Source organism: Cryptotermes secundus, unplaced genomic scaffold (genome assembly GCF_002891405.2).
Source record: "Cryptotermes secundus unplaced genomic scaffold, Csec_1.0 scaffold599, whole genome shotgun sequence".
Lineage (NCBI taxonomy): Eukaryota > Metazoa > Arthropoda > Insecta > Blattodea > Kalotermitidae > Cryptotermes > Cryptotermes secundus.
The window spans coordinates 1069085-1086721 of NW_019730109.1; the positions used below are offsets into that span (position 1 = coordinate 1069085).

Genomic DNA, 17637 nt, shown 5'->3' on the forward strand with positions numbered 1-17637 from the left:
ATTTGTGGCAGTCGGGTGACTGGTTTTTCCATCATGACAATGCCCCTGCTCACACAGCCCTGTCTGTACCACAATTCTTGACCAAAAATGGTATGACTCCTGTTCCTCACCCTCCATACTCACCCGACCTTGCCCCGTGTGACTTTTTTTTTTGTTTCCTCGAATGAAAAGAGACATGAGAGGAAAAAACGACGGAGGCACTGTCAAGCATCTCAAAAGATGAATTTAGACAATGTTTTGAAAAATGGAATAAAAGACTAGACAAGTGTATTAGTGTAAGTGGAGAGTACTTTGAAGGGGATTCAAGGTTTGTGCTTAAAATTTGATAAATAAGTTTAAAAAAAATAAGTTCGGTTTCTTTTGGGTACCCCCTCATACATTCAAGAACTGAGAGAAGGAGTTCTTCCACGAATTCAAAATGTTGTGGGAATCTGCAGTCTGCAATCCAAACCTGAAGCAGAGCTGGAAGGAAGTAAATGGCTTGCTATATCTACCATTTTTTTTTTCCATGCTTTGCATATTCTTTTGCTTTGAAGATGGAAGCAGCAAGCTCCTTTGAAATGTTGGTAAGGATTTACCAGGCTGTATGGCATGACATTCCAGAAGACAGTAGTCTGTAGTCACTGTCAGGAAAACCTTGAATCTCACATTGTAATCTGTTGCAGAATTCTCCTTGTCCCAAACTGAAACCTTGGCAGTTAAGAGGTTTAAAACTCCTGCAGGTGATACAAGGTTGCTAAATTAACTATGTCAGTTGCCTGTATCGGTCATGGAAAGGTACTGTGTGTTTTTTAGGAGTGGAACATAACAAGGAAGTAGGAAATGTATTTTGGCACTTTCATAGATACATTCTCATTCTCTATATACTATAATTTTATACAGAGTTGGGCACAGAAACTTCCTTTTTGTGAAGACGCATTGTGAAGGGAAGGGAGGTCGCAGAAAAGTGGGGATAGGCTTGGCGAACGCAGCAGTCGCGGAAGTTTCTGTCTAATACCCCTCAGTAGGAAACATGAGGTGGACTAGTGAGCAGCGTGCGTCGAAGCCTATTTTTCGAAGAACCATTGCTACGTGGCAGTGCAGCGTGCGTTCCATACTCACTTTGTAATTAAGCCCAGAGGTCCGGTTCCCGACTGGTAATCAATTGTTTTGTGGGTAGAGAACTTTAGGACAACCAGAAGTGTGGTGAAAAAATCATCAGGATGACAACGGACTGTTATGATGCCAGAAAATGTGGAGGCAGTTCGACAGTTGATTTTGAGATCTCCAAGATGCTCTGCTTGCAAACGTGCAGTCGCCCTAGACATATCCAATCGTTCAATGTGCCGAATTCTTCACGAACATCTTCATTTCCATCCCTATAAAATTGTTATTGTGCAAGAATTGTCACCACATGATTTCCAGAACCGAATAACGGTGTGCGAAACGTTATTGGAAACTTTACCCCCTGATGCACTTGTTTTCTTTAGTGATGAGGCACATTTTCACCTATCCTGATATGTCAACAAGCAGAATATCCACTATTGGAGTTGTAACACTCCCAGAGAGTGCCATGAGAGTGATAAGGTGACAGTATGGTGTACGTTGTCGAGAGTTGGAGTTATTGGCCCTTATCTTTTTGAAGAAGACAATCATGCAGTTACTGTCAATTCACAGCGGTATGTGGACATGATTAAAAACTTTTTCGAACCAGCTCTTGAAGAAATGCATCTAGGAAATGTCTGGTTCCAACAGGATGGTGCCATGGCCCACATAGCCAGAGCTTCGATGACAGTTTTGAGGGCAAAGTTCCCCAGACGGCTCATCTTGCTTCGAGGTGACATCCCGTGTGCAGCACACTCACCTGATCTAACGCCCTTTGATTTTTTTATGGGGATACCTCAAGGCAGAGGTTTTGAAACATTGCCCCACAAACCTGCTTCAGCTGAAGAATGTTATTTGGCAGGAAGTAGCCCAGATTCCAGTGCACATGTTGGAACGTGCAGAGGGGAGCTTCAGAAAACGGTTGCATCAGTGCATAGGGAACGGTGGCCACCACCTTCAAGATATTTTGTTTAAAACTACATGATTTAAAACTTTAAAGTGTATTCTTTCATTAGCTAAACATGAATTTTGTTTATCAGCAATAAGTTTTCTTGTATTCGCCTTCAAAAAAAGGAAGTTTCTGCACCCCACCCTGTAGTATATGTGCTTTAGAAGTGGTGGGAAATTATGTAAGAATGGGTCAGGGCATGTTCCTTCCGCAGTTCATTCACAATCATCATACTGTTTTAAACTGCATGATCTGTTGAGCTGAAAAAGCTTCTGTCTGTATTAAGGAGGTTTTAATACTTCTGCCCTACTGGCTGTTGCATAGTGCTAGTGTTTTCTGGGTCACATAGTGGAGACTGTAGGAACTACTTGTATTTTGTGTTCTCATACACAGTGTGTTGTATATTTTGACAGTTCTTACATGGTACTCAAGACATTTCTTATTATTCTATGTGCTGGAGGTTTTTACAAAAAGAGTACAATTGGTCCTTAGTATACAATGCTCAACTTAAAACGTCCATGTCTATGAACAGCATAAGAACTCTTTCCTGTAAAAAATAATTACATTTCTTAATGGCAGAATAGTGAATTCACTGTGAATATAGAAACACTGAACTGAGGCTCACTAACTTGTATTGCAGGTGAATGTGGTTCAAGGTTAGCAGCTGCTGTGAAATGCTCACTCATTGGGATCATGGACTTGTATACATTCGAGTTTTGCTTTGTGATTTCTCATTTATTTCAGGTGTTGGCTGTTTATAGCTCTTAAAATGGCTGAGAAAAGAAAAAGTGATAGAGTTATCAGATCCTAACAGAAGAAGAGAGCAGTTAATTTGACATTATAGTGGCTGTAGTAAATAGCCTGAAAGAGATGAAACTCTGCTCTGCATTGGTAGTGCTTTTGGCCTTAATGACTATTGGAACAGTTATTTAGGAATTTTTGGAACAAGTAGATGCTTCTACACCAATGCAGTAAGCAGAAAGTGATAAAGATAGAAATGCTGTTGAGAAAATTGAAATTTTTGTAATGTGGGTGAGGATCGAAATCAAATGCACTTTCCTCAAAGTCTAAGCCTTGTTTAAAAGGGATATATGAGCCTGTATGATTGTTCAAAACCAACTGGTTTTGGAGATGATGCCAAGGCTTTCTAAGCAGGTTGTGGGTTGTTTATACAGTTTAGATATAAATCTGACCTTCATAACAGAAATCTGAAAGGTGAAGCAGCTAGAGCTGATGAAAAAGCAGCAGCATATTATATTGTAACAGTTGACAGAATTGTGAATGAAGGGGTATACACTACTTATCTTACTTTCAACATTGATTTATGGATAAAAATGCCTGAAAGAACCTACATTTCCAAATGTGAAAGATGCATGCATGACCTTACACAGCTGTTATGGACCACGTGTCCCTTTTACTGGGTGTTAATGCAGCATTGCATTTCAACTCACACCACTGCTTGTTTCTTATTTGAGAACCTTGGTGTATCCAAAAATATAAATAAAGGATCTTAACAGTGAGTTTGTTATAAAATAAAAATGCTTGATTGAGCATTTTTGAGAGACTGGTTCTTCAGTCACTTGTGCCTTGATGTGAAGCTTAATTATGGAAAGAAAGGGATTCCTTGTATAATTTTGCTATTGCTTGGTAGTGCTCCTGTACATCCACATCCACAACATTTAAATGATTTTTATCCTGCTGTTAAAACTGTGTATCTTCCTCCAAACACAACTTGTTTACCATAACCCATGGATCAGAGTGTCATTTGCTCATTTAAAGTCCTCTACACTTCTAGGACCATCTGTCAACAGGTGAAGTCCACAGAAGACGATATGGTCAAAGTCCTCAAGTTCACTTACAATTTAATCCTAGATACTGGATGTAGGTGCCATAAAGTGAAGAGTTTAACATTGAATTCTGCGTGGAAATAGTGCATGCACCTTTTGTCATTGATATAGGAAAGCAGTTGAGTCTAGAATTGGAGGAGGATGATATTACTGAATTGGTGAATCCTCATGGTGAGGCTGTAACAAATGACGATTTAATTATGTCTGATTGTGAGAAGGAGAGAGCTGTAGATGAAGAAGCTGCAGAGGAAGTGCATAAGACTCCAAAAGAAAAGAAATTCAGCCCCAAATTATTGGCAGAAGCATTCGGCAAAACTGATGATGTACTTGAGCTCTTTGAAAGGCAAGATACAACAGCTCAAAATATGCCTCAGTCTCAAGAGTCATAAAAGATGTTATTTCATGCCGTAAAGAAGGCGGCTGTACAGAATTCCTCACTGCCTATTTCAGAAGATATAAAGGCAGTGAACCAATGCCATCCACTCAGCTCTTCCATCCACTTCTGTTGAGCCATCCACCTTGGTTAGGCAAGATGCTTGATAGGTCCCCTGAGAAGAATTAATTCCACTCATCCCTTTCTTATTAAAACCATCCATCAGAGTGATTTCCTTGAATTAACACATAATCAACGGCCAGGATAAATAAATTGTAACTGTTCATTTTATTCTAATTTATTTCATTTTTTTATGCTTATTTGTCTGTGGATGTGTAATGTGTACTTTAATAAAGTAAAGTACATGCCGTATTATTGGTTAAAAAGGTTTTGTTTGTAAGCTTAGGTATTCAGCTACTGTTAATTACATTATGATATTGCTTATTTGAGAAATTATTTTGATTTAAGAATGACTTGGCTTATAAATGGTACTGTGGAAACTCATTTGTAAGTCAAGGATAAAGTGTACTGTTAAATCTGTGAAGTTGACTGCATTTTCAGAGGGTCAGCAAAATCATATTGTCATGTGCAAGAGTGTGACTATCGATAGAATTTTGGATTGGATATTGGATTTATTGACCACTTACAGGTCATAACAACAAATAAGGATAACACTACTGCTAATTTACACACTTTACAAATCACTATAGCAAACACACTAAGTCTTTTCCAGCCCCCAGTGTCTTCACTAGTAATTGCCTTGTAATGGCTCCAACAGTGGTTTGCTTTGCTTTCATGCTCAAGTCCTCTCTGAATGGCAGCTCTCTTCCAACTGCCTATTCTAGCTCCAGTTCTCCTTATAACCCCTTGGCACGGAGCAACATAGAAAACGTCATTTCCGACAGTACCTCAACTGTTGTGCATTGACTGTTGCCATGGAAACGTGTGTGTCTGTGATCGTTGCCTAGAAACGGCTCTGGTATATTTGTTTTATCTCACTGTTGTCGTATAGTAATGGCTCTACACACTACAATATTAATTTATGCATAGCAATCATCTCTAATATGGTGACATATCTGCCTTGTATCTTGTCTGCTTTCTAGCATATGGTACTGGGGTTCTGAATGTGTATTATCCTTTTTATATTGATCACACAAAAAATTACTCATTTTTTGTGCCAGTCTGTACAAATGAAACCCTCTCTTCTCATTTCTTCTTGTATATACCTGATAAACACAGTTTCTTCCCTTTCTTTGTCACTGATAGGCAATGAAATTCTCATATATGGGTGCAGTATACTCATCTGTCAGTGACCTTTGTGCTGTTTTGAAGCCAGTAGTTCTTAGCTAGCAGTCTCTGTAAAGGAAAGGATTTTTGGGTTTTCCAAACAGTGTCCAGTCACATAGCTCCATGTGTGTCCATGGTCATATTATGTCATTCTTTCTCTGGGAGTCTGTGCACAGTTCTATGTAGTAGGAAATCTAAATATGTTAATTAGTAAAATTATGCTTTGGGCTTTAAGTGAAAGAAGTTAAATGAGTTAAACATTAAGCATAGAAAAGAAGTTCCTGACTTGATAGATGACAGTGTTAGCCAGTTAGCAATTCCTTGTTTACTTGCTGAACTTTCTCGACCCTGAAGAAGGAGGCAGTATGTTCTTCTGGAATGTTGGTAAACTTCTGCCATACTACACGGCCTCACACCCCAGAAGATAGTACTCTTAATTGCTCAACAGTTTTATGTGGCAACAGGAGCATGAACAGAAGAACGATTCTGATGGCTTGGGAAGATAACTGCAGTAGCAGAAAAAAGCAGATGTTACATAAACTATGCAATGGATCTGCCAGTATTCTTGTTCTGTAATGTCTCCAGAAATGTAATGAAAGGGGCATTTATTTACTTGTGCAATAGTATGTAGTCACTGTAGTAAAAAAATGTTAAATTTTAACTATACTTTCTGTAATTTGGTCATCTGCTTAAGTTTACCACATTTGAATTGAACCATAAGCTGCCAGTGGAAAGATTTAACTATAATTTGTTAACAGTGGAGCAGCTGAAGGCTGACGAGAAGGGAGTGCACAAATTTCCCTGCACTTGTTTGCATGCAAAAGCACATGAGTATGCTTTGTGGTCAACCCCAGTAATTAAACAGAACAAGAAACACATTTTGTTTAGAGCATTAATTAACCATTATTAAAGAAATTTCCCAGTGGAACAGTATGTTATCACTAATTTAATGTGCAGGAAGATATATGAACAAAGCATAAGACGGTATATGATATCGCAACTGATCATTGAAGTGAAAAATTTAATATTATATTCAGAACAGTAAAATATAACTAGCATGTCGTTTTGATTCACATTATACAAGTATTTGAATAGTTTTTCAAGGATTGGGAATATTTTAATTTTATATTAAATTTATCATATGCATACATTTTAAATATTTGCACAAACTTCTTTTAGTTGTGTTAGTGTTAGGGTTTCCATGGTAGTGGATATTAAGACCACATGCTTCTGGTATGTGATGCAATATAGTGTGGTAAGTAAGTTCAGTGCCACATGCCAGAAGTCCATAATCTTAATACTCATTGCTGTGAGGACCTCAAATCTCACACAAATAAAAAAAAGAAAATGTCCAAACATTGGTGCCTACTTACCATACTACATGGCGTCACATCCCAGAAAGCCATAATCTTTATTGCTTTTAATTCTTTGTTACATTCTGCATACATCTTGTGACTGTGGTAAAGAGAGCAAAATGAAAATGACAAAATTCCAGTTTGGTCTTGCAGAAGTACTGGAAATAAAGATAACAGGGTTTGAATACATAATGATTTAAATTGTGGATTACTTAGCAACACAGGGGATCACTTTATGATGTTTCCATAATACAAACATAAGGCTTGTTATATTCTTACAGGGAGAAGTTGCCCATCAGTATCCTCGCTTGCATGTTGACTTCCCCATCATTCTTCACCAGGTCTGAGTATTGGATTTCAGCCTCTGTGAGGTGTGTTTTAATGTCTTATGTATTCTGCCTTTCCACTGCATTGTAAATATACACACTATAACTGCAGGACCACACAATACAGCCATTTGTTTGACTCATTTTTTCCTTTTACATTTAGCTTTACTTTTACTTATACAGCCTGTTTATCCACAAGTAAGGAAACATAAGTGTTCTGTTAAAATAAGAAATTGCTACTGTATGTCATTACTTATATAAATATAATATTAGGAGGCAGTATGATGGTTTATGACCTTTAGCATACTTTAACATTTGTTATTTGTGATTAGTAAATTAATAATCTCAGATTCTTTTCAGTGCATGTGTTCTACATATGCATAACAATATGTCAGTAAAATTTGATGATGCATAATGTGGAATGTAAATTTTTTCTGGCATTTCAAAACATTAATAAGTAAATGCAGTTTGGCTGTGTCAGTGAAATTATGTTTTAAACATGAGTACTTGGCTTCATAAATTACATTAAAGTTTTGAAAAGTTCAGGGATACCAGGAATGGAATAGAAGTTAATGGCAGCAGATGAATAGGTGAACAGATTTATTTACTTGCTAAGTGAAATAGAAATAGAAACACAGGTATTAATAGAAGAATACAAAATAGTTCAGAGTTTTAACAAATTAATGGAGAGATCTCAAAACAGTGCAAAACAATCTATATGTTTTAAATATGTACTAACATATAATGCAAAAACATGGACCCTTACAGAGAGAAGTAAGAGAAAAATCCAAGCAGTGAACCTGAAATTTTTTTGGATACATTGTGATAAAAAACAAGGAGGGATACAATTGGAAACTTTTAAAGAAGAAGTAGCATTCAGAATTTGTTAAAAGAGTTATAAGAGAATATGATTGCAGTGTTTGTAAGCAGACAGGATAGAACAGGGATATTGAGGACATGAGAATTCAATTTTAAAGGAAAGAGAATATGAGATGATCAAAAACAAGATGTTTTGGAATAGGTAATGGATGACATTAAAATGGGAGGAAAGATTGTTGAGAAGAAAGAGGAGATTGAAATTTTTTTGTCCATTGACCTGTGTAAAACATACAATGCTCAAAGGAGGAGGAGGATGAACAGTGTAGTTTAATGGGGGGCGGGGTGGCTGAATATAATGTTAGTGTGATTCCATGTATGCTTTACAGTGCATCATCAATTGTTACTACATTGCTTGCTGTATAAAAAGGAAATAAATATCTGTAATTACATATCATGTTAATCACTAGAAACTGTGGAGTTTTATTTATAAGTACCTATCAGACATCAGAGAGACATGAATAAATAATATTCCCAGCTTTTGTCCTTTGAAAACAAAGGTGTTACATTATTCAGCACTTCTCTGTACATCAACAAATTTAGCACATTGTCTATTTACATTTCTGCAGATAATTTTTATATTAACCAGGAGTGGTAGACTTGTATAGATTTGCAGCCTTTGTCACTATTTTCATATGTTTATTAAGTAGTGCAGGTAGGATTCTGTAGGATTAAATTTTTCCAAATTCTCATCTTGATCTTGTCTGAAACTGAGAAAATTATTTCTTATATGCCTACTTGGTAGTATTACTGTTACCAGCATCTTGGTGTAGTGACTCAAGTGTTAATAGTACTTTCTATCGGACTGGAAGTGTTAATCTAAGGTTAGTGCTGCAGGCAATGCAAGGCTGTTACTTGAAGTTTAGTACACCTACAAGAGAACATTGCCTTTGGAGTAATATGTATTAAATTGCTAATTGTGCCTAAATGTATTGTGGCAGGTGGAAATAACAACTTCAGTAAACAGAGTTTTATGTATTCTTCATAATGTTCCGGAACTCAAGGCCTGACTTAAATTACTGAAGCATAGAGACAAAGCAAGTACAGCTGAGCAAGAAGAGCATGGTTCACTTGCCAAAATGACAGGAAAACACTGATTACTTTAACAGTGTGGGATCTCTGATACACAACATGCTTCTTCTTGCAACTTAAAAGGAATATACATATGTAGCAATTCAACTTAGACGATTTGCTGATATGGAAGTTGTTCAATAAAGTAATAAATTCACCATCTGTTCCTCTTTAACAAATCCATTCCTCAAAACCACAGTGTGTTTACACACCATGGCTTGTGCCCTGGAATGCAGCAATAACCAAATCATTTTCTGTTGCCATAGTTTCATTCCATATAGGCCTAAACCACATAAGTCCACATATGATTGGTTCTGGCAGTATCCCACTGGACAATGGTTTTAATCAACATGTTCACTTTGACAGTGGGATGGGTAGAAGGAAACTTTGAGATGGATAAGTGATTATCATTGTGGCCATCTGAAGATTTCCATTACTGGTTGAAGTTGCATTTCTGCTGAAGGAATGGCAGGCATTAGGACAGAAGAAGGTGAAAGTAGTCAAATGATTGACTTCTGATGGGGATTTATAACTACCTGCTGGATTTGTAAAGCTTAATTCAGAGGCATGTTAACTGACTTGCAAGACTTTTCCAAAGAAATCAAACTCCACTCGGGAAATTTGTTGAAAATTGAATCTAACAACATTTTAATGATGACAGAGTATGTTGAAAAGAGAATCTGGTAAATTTCTAATGGAGTAGTGGTTCACGTCACTGATGATGATGACACACTCATTCGTCCGGTTGTATGTGATCAGGATCAACAAGGTGTGGTGACTGAACTGGCACCACTCCTTTTGCATACTGATGATACTGACCATTCCGAGAACTTCAATTTAGGGCTTTCTGTAAGTTTAAATCACATAACTGGTTGTCCAAGAAGTTTTCTTCTATCATGTTTGCATTACTAATGAACTATTAGAAAATTGGAGTATCAGACGTTGAAATGCTGTGGGAATCCAGTAATGTCCATGTTTTTTTTTTCCAGTTTTATATCAGTTTTCTACTAAAGCCCTGAAGAAGTAGAGTACTCCTAAGTAGGAATTGTATCCACATACCAGACTGCATCGTGTCATGACCGAGAAGACTGCTATAATGTAACGTGTATAGGTGTTTCTGTGCAACAGTTGCAAGAAGGAATATGGCTTGCTTGGTAACGGGAGGTAAACGCATCAACAGTACCAAATCAATTGCTAAGCGACTCCTCAGTAAATAGTTTCCCGCAGCAACAGACATGCACTCAACAATAGAAGAATGGGGGTTATGTAACCCGTTTCTAAGCAAGGGTTGAGGTATTGTTGGACTATAATGATGAAAATGTGTTTTCTATGTGGTCCGTGCTGAAATGTTATAAGCAGGACAATTCAAAGCAACAAGTTAGACCCTGTGGAGGCGGATTCGAATACCTCCACTGTAGTCCTGCAAGTTGTAGTAGGCGATGGAAAGGGAGCCCAGTGTCTGGGGGTATAACTGGGCCATCCTGCTTATAGGAGGTATAAATATGGGGACTTGGCCCTCCAGGTTGGAGGAGTCTTGAATGTGAGAGAGTAAAACATGGTCATGAGTCCCCCGGGCCTTGGACCCGAGAATGACTGCGCCGGTGAGAAACGGCAAAAGTTGTATGACCGCAGGGGTTGAGTTGGGGAAAAAATTGCTGGTCATGAAACTCGTGAGGCTTGGCGCCAAGAAAAACTGATTGGCGGTAAACCGCCAGCCGTAAAGTGACTTGGACTATGACAACGAGTTAGTTGTTGGTTAGTGGTGTCAGCAGTTCAGTTGAATGAAGTGATAGATTTCAGTTGTCAATTGTCAGTTGAAAGTCAGCATGTGAAGAGGAGACTTGGAAGTTGGTGTGAAATGGCAGCCAGCCTGGGATCAAATTAGTCGAGGGCTGTCAGATGACAAAGAGCTCTGCACAGGAAGCTGAACAATCTCCCTTGGTACAAGCCGTTGCTAGGAAACGGCTAGTGGAGACTGTAATAGACTGAGGACACTAGAGTGTATGTCAGTGGACTGTAAAGTGCAGTTCCCACTGGTGTATGCAAGTGATCAATAAATCCAATATCTAATCCATACCCCACCTATAGTCAAGCACACCCCCAAACATGTGACAATGTAAACTGTTTTATATTTGTGAGATTTTATTTATTCATAGCAGTATGAAATAACTAAACATTTCGGTGGAATCTGCTGCCTAGACTTTAAAGAACCATAGTTGTGAAATCAGTCCCAGACCACACATTCAGTAGATTAAAATACTTGTAGTCACACGTCACGTCATGAAGATAACTGCATACCAGCATTGTTATGAAATAATAAAATCGGCTGGAAAATATTGCAAAATATCATAAAGAAATTTGGCGCCAAAATGGATGAAATGAGCGAAATAACTAAAATAATTAAGGGGATACAAGAAACCACCAAAATACATGTTACTACTTGGGATGTGAACCGGAGAGGTTTGACTGGTGATTGGTTCAGAACGAGTACTTTCATAACATTCGGAAAAGAGGAATACCAACACTGTGACTATTATTCTATTGGCCGTTAGTATACACAATCCCGTAAAATTGGAATTTTGCTTTATTATTGTTTATAATTATTTTCGCATTTGTAGCAGACAAGAGACATACACTTCTTCCAGAATTCGTGCAAAAGTTACATCATTTCCTTTGGTTGAATAATTTCTGAGTTGTGGACATTTATATAGTTGGGCAATTACAGTTCCTTAGATTGTAAGATCGACGCTCCTTTTCGATTATTTACAGCTGCTAAATGTGTCATACACATTTGTATATTCTAATGTTTGTGAAATGTAAAATTATCTATGTTGCCAAATTGCAATGGTTACAGTATCCAAGCAAGTTAAATGGGGATAATCTGAACAATATAAGATGTGAAACCAGCAGGCATTTCAGGAACAAAAAGAGGGAATATCTGAAAGACAAAATTGATGAGCTTGCAATGAACAGTAAGAACAAGAACATTAGAGACCTGTATAGAGGAATAAATGACTTTAAGAGGAGTTACCAGCCTAGCAGTAACTTAGTGAAGGATGAGAATGGTGATCTGCTTGCAGATTCCCACAACATTTTGAATAGGAGGAGGAACTACTTCTCTCAGTTATTGAATGTACATAGGGTCAGTGCTGTTAGGCAAACAGAAATCCATACAGCTGAGCCGTTAATACCTGATCCTAGCCTGTTTGAGTTTGAAAGTGCTGTTGCAAAATTGAAACAGTATAAATCGCCAGGTAGTGATCAAATTGTGGCAGAACTAATTCAAGCAGGAGGAGAAATATTATGTTCTAAGATCCACAATCTAATTACTTCTATTTGGCATAAGGAAAAATTGCTTGATCAGTGGAAGGAGTCTATTATTGTACCAGTGCACAAGAAGGGTGATGAAACTGATTGTAGTAATTATCGGGGGACATCACTGTTATCAACTTCATGTAAAATTTTGTCCAATATTCTTCTTTCAAGGTTAAGTCCATATATAGATGAAATTATTGGGGATAATCAGTGTGGGTTTTGACATAACAGATCAACTACAGATCAGATCTTTTGCATTCGTCAGATATTGGAGAAAAAATGGGACTACGATGAGAAAGTACATCAGCTATTCAGAGACTTCAAGAAAGCCTATGATTCAGTTAGGAGGGAAGTATTGTACAATATTCTAATAGAGTTCGGGATACCCATGAAATTAGTTAGGTTGATTAAAATGTGTTTAAACGAAACGTAGAGTAAAGTCTGTGTAGGTAAACATTTGTTTGATAAATTGCATATCCAGAATGGTCTAAAACAAGGAGATGCTTTATCGCCACTCCTTTTCAACTTTGCCTTAAAATATGTAATTAGGAAGGTCCAGGGAAACCAGGTGGGACTGAAATTAAATGGGACACGTCAGCTGTTGGTCTCTGCTGATGTTGTGAATCTACTGGGTGATAATGTAGATACCATAAAGAAAAACACACAAACTGTAATTGACACAAGAGGTTGGTCTAGAAGTAAACACAGAGAAAACTAAATATATGTTACTGTCTCGTCACCAAAATGCAGGGCAAAATCATGACATAAAGATAGGAAACAGATGTTTTGAAAATGTGACACAGTTCAGATATTTGGGAACAACGATAACAGATCGAAACCTGATTCGGGAGGAAATTAAGAGGTGATTGAACTCGGGCAATGCTTGCTACCATTCAGTCCAGAACCTTTTGTCTTCTCGTCTGTTGTCCGAAACATAAAAATTAGAATATACAAAACTATAATTTTGCCTGTGGTTCTGTGTGGGTGTGAAACTTGGTCTCTGACATTAAGGGAGGAACATAGAGTGAGGGTGTTTGAGAACAGGGTGTTGAGAATATTTGGACTGAAGAGAGATGAAGTGACAGGAGGTTTAAGAAAACTGCATAATGAGGAGCTTCATAACCTGTACTCTTCTCCAAGTATAATTAGAATGATCAAGTCAAGGAGGATAAGGTGGGCAGGTCATGTAGCACGAATGGCGGAGACGAATGTGTATAGGAAAGAGACCACAGGGACGACCAAGGCGTATGTGGATGGACAATATTAGAATGGATCTTGGAGAGATAGGATGGGATGGTATGGATTGGATAGATCTGGCTCAGGATATGGACTAGTGGAGAGCTCTTGTGAGTATGGTATAGAACCTTCGGGTTCCAAAAAATGCTGGGAAATTGTTGAGTAGCTGCATAATTGGCTGCTCCTCCAGAAGGGCTCAGCTCCATGAGTAAGAAAGTAAGTAAGTAAATGATCTATGTTAAATCAGTTATTCAAGCAGTGTCTAGTTGATCCTAGACCACTAGAAACTACGAAATAATGGATACAGTAGAAAGTAATATGTCTGTTCTGTATTCTGTGCCTCAGCTTAACCGTGATTATGCCATCTGGCACTAGTACTAACAACGACGTCATGTTGCTGCTTTGAGGTCTCTGTGGATTATCGCAAGAAAGCGTTCAAGTTGTGCAAGTTCCACAAGTTTAACGATAGGAGAAGGTGGTGGTGGGGTTGTAGGTTAATCGTGGCCAAATATTACAAAAAATGTTACGATTTACGAAGAAATATAACACATAGAAGGTAACCATCATACGATTGAACAACAGAGGTTTTAACAATATAATAAAACCACGTCATAAAGTTCACTGTGAATTGAGTAGGGGAATGACTTTTGGCGCTGGCTCATCCTGGGCCTTTTGTTTGACTATCCAGGCAATATGGCGCCTGACCGTTTCATCGTGGTAAGATTGAAGTGTTTATTCCTTACAGTGAATTGTTTTACAGTATTACGTTGTTTTATAACAGTATTTGCAGTATCGTTAATCGTAGTGAGTGGAATATATTTCGAACGTTGAGGTGGCTTTGTAGTGTACGACGACCGTGCTCGAGTAATCTGTTGTAATTTGTGTCAACGTTCTAGAAATGTAGTATTGTTTAAGCTGGAATTTTGGAATACGTATAATGTCGATAAGTTTTATTCAAATGTGGGGTACGCCTTTTAGCACAATATGAAACATGTAACGTTCAGCGAAAAACGGTGACCATTGTCGGGAATTGAACCCTCAAGTCAATCTCCAGGGTCATCTATAGGCCTTCGTTGTTAGTATGATTACGTTTTAAACGGGCAAGGTTTTGTGCAGAAAAAAGAGAAGGAAACGTGTAATTTGATGTAGTTTAATTGTAAGCACATAAGTAGGACAACAATTTTTTTTGTACAGCATAGTCATGCCATTTTGACTAAAGGAGGTTGGCAGTAATTACCCATAGTTTTAAGTAGTTTTATTGACACTGCAACTTCAGTGGAAGAGAGAGTTAATGTTTACTAGCGACAAGTTTCAACTTGAAGTAGGATTAGAGTAGTGTTCAATGTCTCACATGTGATACCAGAATGTCCAAATGGCCCATAACCTAGAATTAGCGGCCTTATATACTGTGTTCCTGGTATAGTGCAATATCATTTGACCTTAGGTTTATAATACCAAGTTGGACATTATATGATGTATATATTATTATAATTGACTTTTGTGAACGAAATGGATTGATTGTTACCAACACTTGGNTGATTATATGATGATGATGTCGGTATAGTTCGCTTGCGGACTACAGGCCATGGATTTAGATTTTTTATGACGTACATTTTTTAAATTGTTTCAAAATGCAGTCTTGGAGATGACTCATGAGAGCGTTACTGGTAGGATTTTTGGGCGTGGAAAGTTAACATGTTTAAAAGACTATATGTAGGTTGTGCCAGGTTAATGTAATATGCATGGCCACCTGTCCCCCGACTAGTGAAATTGTAAGCACTGTGCAGAGTAATTTGGCTGATGAAGAGCACTGTCTTCTGGGATGGGAGACTGTTCAGTTTGGTAGGAGTTTACTGATGTTTTGAAGGAGTGTTAGCACATTTCAGAGGTCTGTAGTCTTCATAACACTGTTAGAGCCTGAAATCTGACATAAACTAAACTCATATTTAAAGAGAGATGTGTTAATTGTTTCTTTAAACTTTCTGAAATAGTGTGAAAGTTGAAATATTGAACATGAATTTTAGACAATGATGAGAATGACGATATGATAGTACAGAGATTTTAGATAGGAAGGAATTTAGCACCTCTATGAATGCTGCAGATATTTTGATTGTGATTACTGTACACTTGCTGATACAATGATGGACCATTTGTGCAGAGTGTGTGTAATATTGAAGGTTCTACTTCCCCAGTCTGTGTCTTATGTATGAGTTCATCATTCTTGCAATGAGGTAAATGATTCAGTAGTGAGTTCTCATAGTTTAATCCTCAGTACACAAGAAAATTTATAGAAAGTTATACAGGATATTTTCATGGAATGTCATGTTATAAAATACTAAAGATAGCTTTTATGGCTGAAACCTCCAACTGATCACAGTTAGAGATTGTACCTTGCAAATTGTTGAGATGCTATGTGCAAGGAAATGGTGTTGTACTTGGACCTGCATCCGCAGCCATAAAATAACAGTTCACGAGTAAATAACCAAATAAAGCATCAAAAATTCACTTTTGTGATTTAGTTGCTGTGAAATATGCAAGATGGAGTTATGGATCCACAGCTGCCATTCATAAGTGATGAGTCTTGGTTTTCTTCAGCCAGATTGTAAAGTATGTGTATATGGGTGAAGAAAATCCTCAGATCACTCAATAATTGCTGTTACACAGTGTAAAAATGGGGGTGTGTGTTGTAAGTGTGCCACCAATCATTGGCTCAGTATTTTTCCAGGGAAGTGTGAGTTCAAATTGGTATGTGAGAGTTATATTGACTCCCTTCTTTAATCAGTTGGCTGCAGAAGGAAGACATTGTGGGTACTTTTCAGCAAATAATGCTGCAGTATATACTGCTGGCAAGTCCTTAGCCAATATAAGCGAGGCATTTTAGAACCAGTCAGCAAATGACTGTAGCCATCTAGATATCCTAACCCCCCNCTCCGGCACTACAGCCCCAGTGGGCCTAGGCCTACCTCCATGAACTTCTTCGTTCACTTTGGTATCCTAAACTTAGTTACCATAATTATTATCTCAGTTGGAATCTCGAGAGAATATTTATAATAATAACCCTTGTAATGTCAGTATTTTCCAGAATGCAATAAAGTGTAATTGTAACTAGGACTTTTATTTTGGACTTTGTACATTGCCTGGAGTGTATTCATAACCACAATGTTTTGGAAACCGATTCTGTTTCTGTCATTAGGTGTAAGGGGAATAAAGTTCCTACCCAATGACTCATTTGGTTTGAAGTTGCCAAATAGTTGATTATAGGTGTATAAGAATTTTTTTTTACTGTAGACATCATTCAAGCCAGTGGTTCTTAATTTGGGTTGCAAGACATTCCATATATTTTAGAAGGTAAATTGTTAAGAAAAATTAAGTAGAGGCATGTGTTAAATACAACTACTTTGTTTCATCAATCATTTGCATTTATTAATATTTACTTTTTTAATAAGGTAAAGCTATCCCTGTAAGAGGCCATGGAGGCCCATGTGGTTGTGAGGCATTGAGGGTCCCACACTATCTAGACAGTCAGCTCACAGATGGCGGTAAGATTGTCAGCCTTATGCGCCAGCTGCTCTTTACCCCCAAGGAAGATTCCTGGTACTCATTTCTGTTAAGAGGCTGAGCTGACCCCAGGCGATAGTATAGCTGAAAGGATTAGGTCGAGTGAAAAAAATCCACCTCATTGGAACTTGAACCCTTGAACTTTGGGCTTGTAGAATAGTGCCTCAACCAACTATGCTACTGTGTACCTCCCTTACATTATAATGATTACTGTAATGTACTAACAAAAAATATATTTAGGTTTAAAGAACTGACCTACTTCAACAATTTTTGGTACAGGGTGTGGAACTGTATTTTGAGAAACGAAGAGGTGCTAGCTGCAGTAAAGATTAAGAAACACCACTTCAAGCAAATACCAGTT

General features: G+C 37.7%; 2 protein-coding genes across 9 annotated transcripts in view; both read left to right on the forward strand.

The window, feature by feature from the left end:
- The window catches only part of LOC111866160 (tumor suppressor candidate 2-like), a 21654-nt gene extending 12329 nt beyond the window's left edge, over positions 1–9325 (forward strand). The window contains exons 3-4 of one of the 2 annotated variants that reach the window (XM_023854827.1): positions 7176–7265; positions 9038–9325. In XM_023854827.1, the coding sequence (XP_023710595.1) occupies positions 7176–7241 (66 nt within the window). In that variant the 3' untranslated portion in view covers positions 7242–7265; positions 9038–9325. Of the gene's footprint in view, positions 1–2776; positions 4008–7175; positions 7266–9037 lie in introns of those variants that run through there. The other variant, XM_033752140.1, reaches the window with a different exon arrangement.
- A 4859-nt stretch (positions 9326–14184) lies between these two features.
- Positions 14185–17637, forward strand: part of LOC111866189 (E3 ubiquitin-protein ligase HUWE1) — a 160461-nt gene continuing 157008 nt past the window's right edge. For 6 of the 7 annotated variants that reach the window (XM_023854900.2, XM_033752153.1, XM_033752154.1 and 3 more), the window contains exon 1: positions 14185–14435. The gene's annotated coding sequence lies outside the window, so the exon portion shown is untranslated. The remainder of the gene's footprint in view (positions 14436–17637) is intronic. The other variant, XM_033752151.1, reaches the window with a different exon arrangement.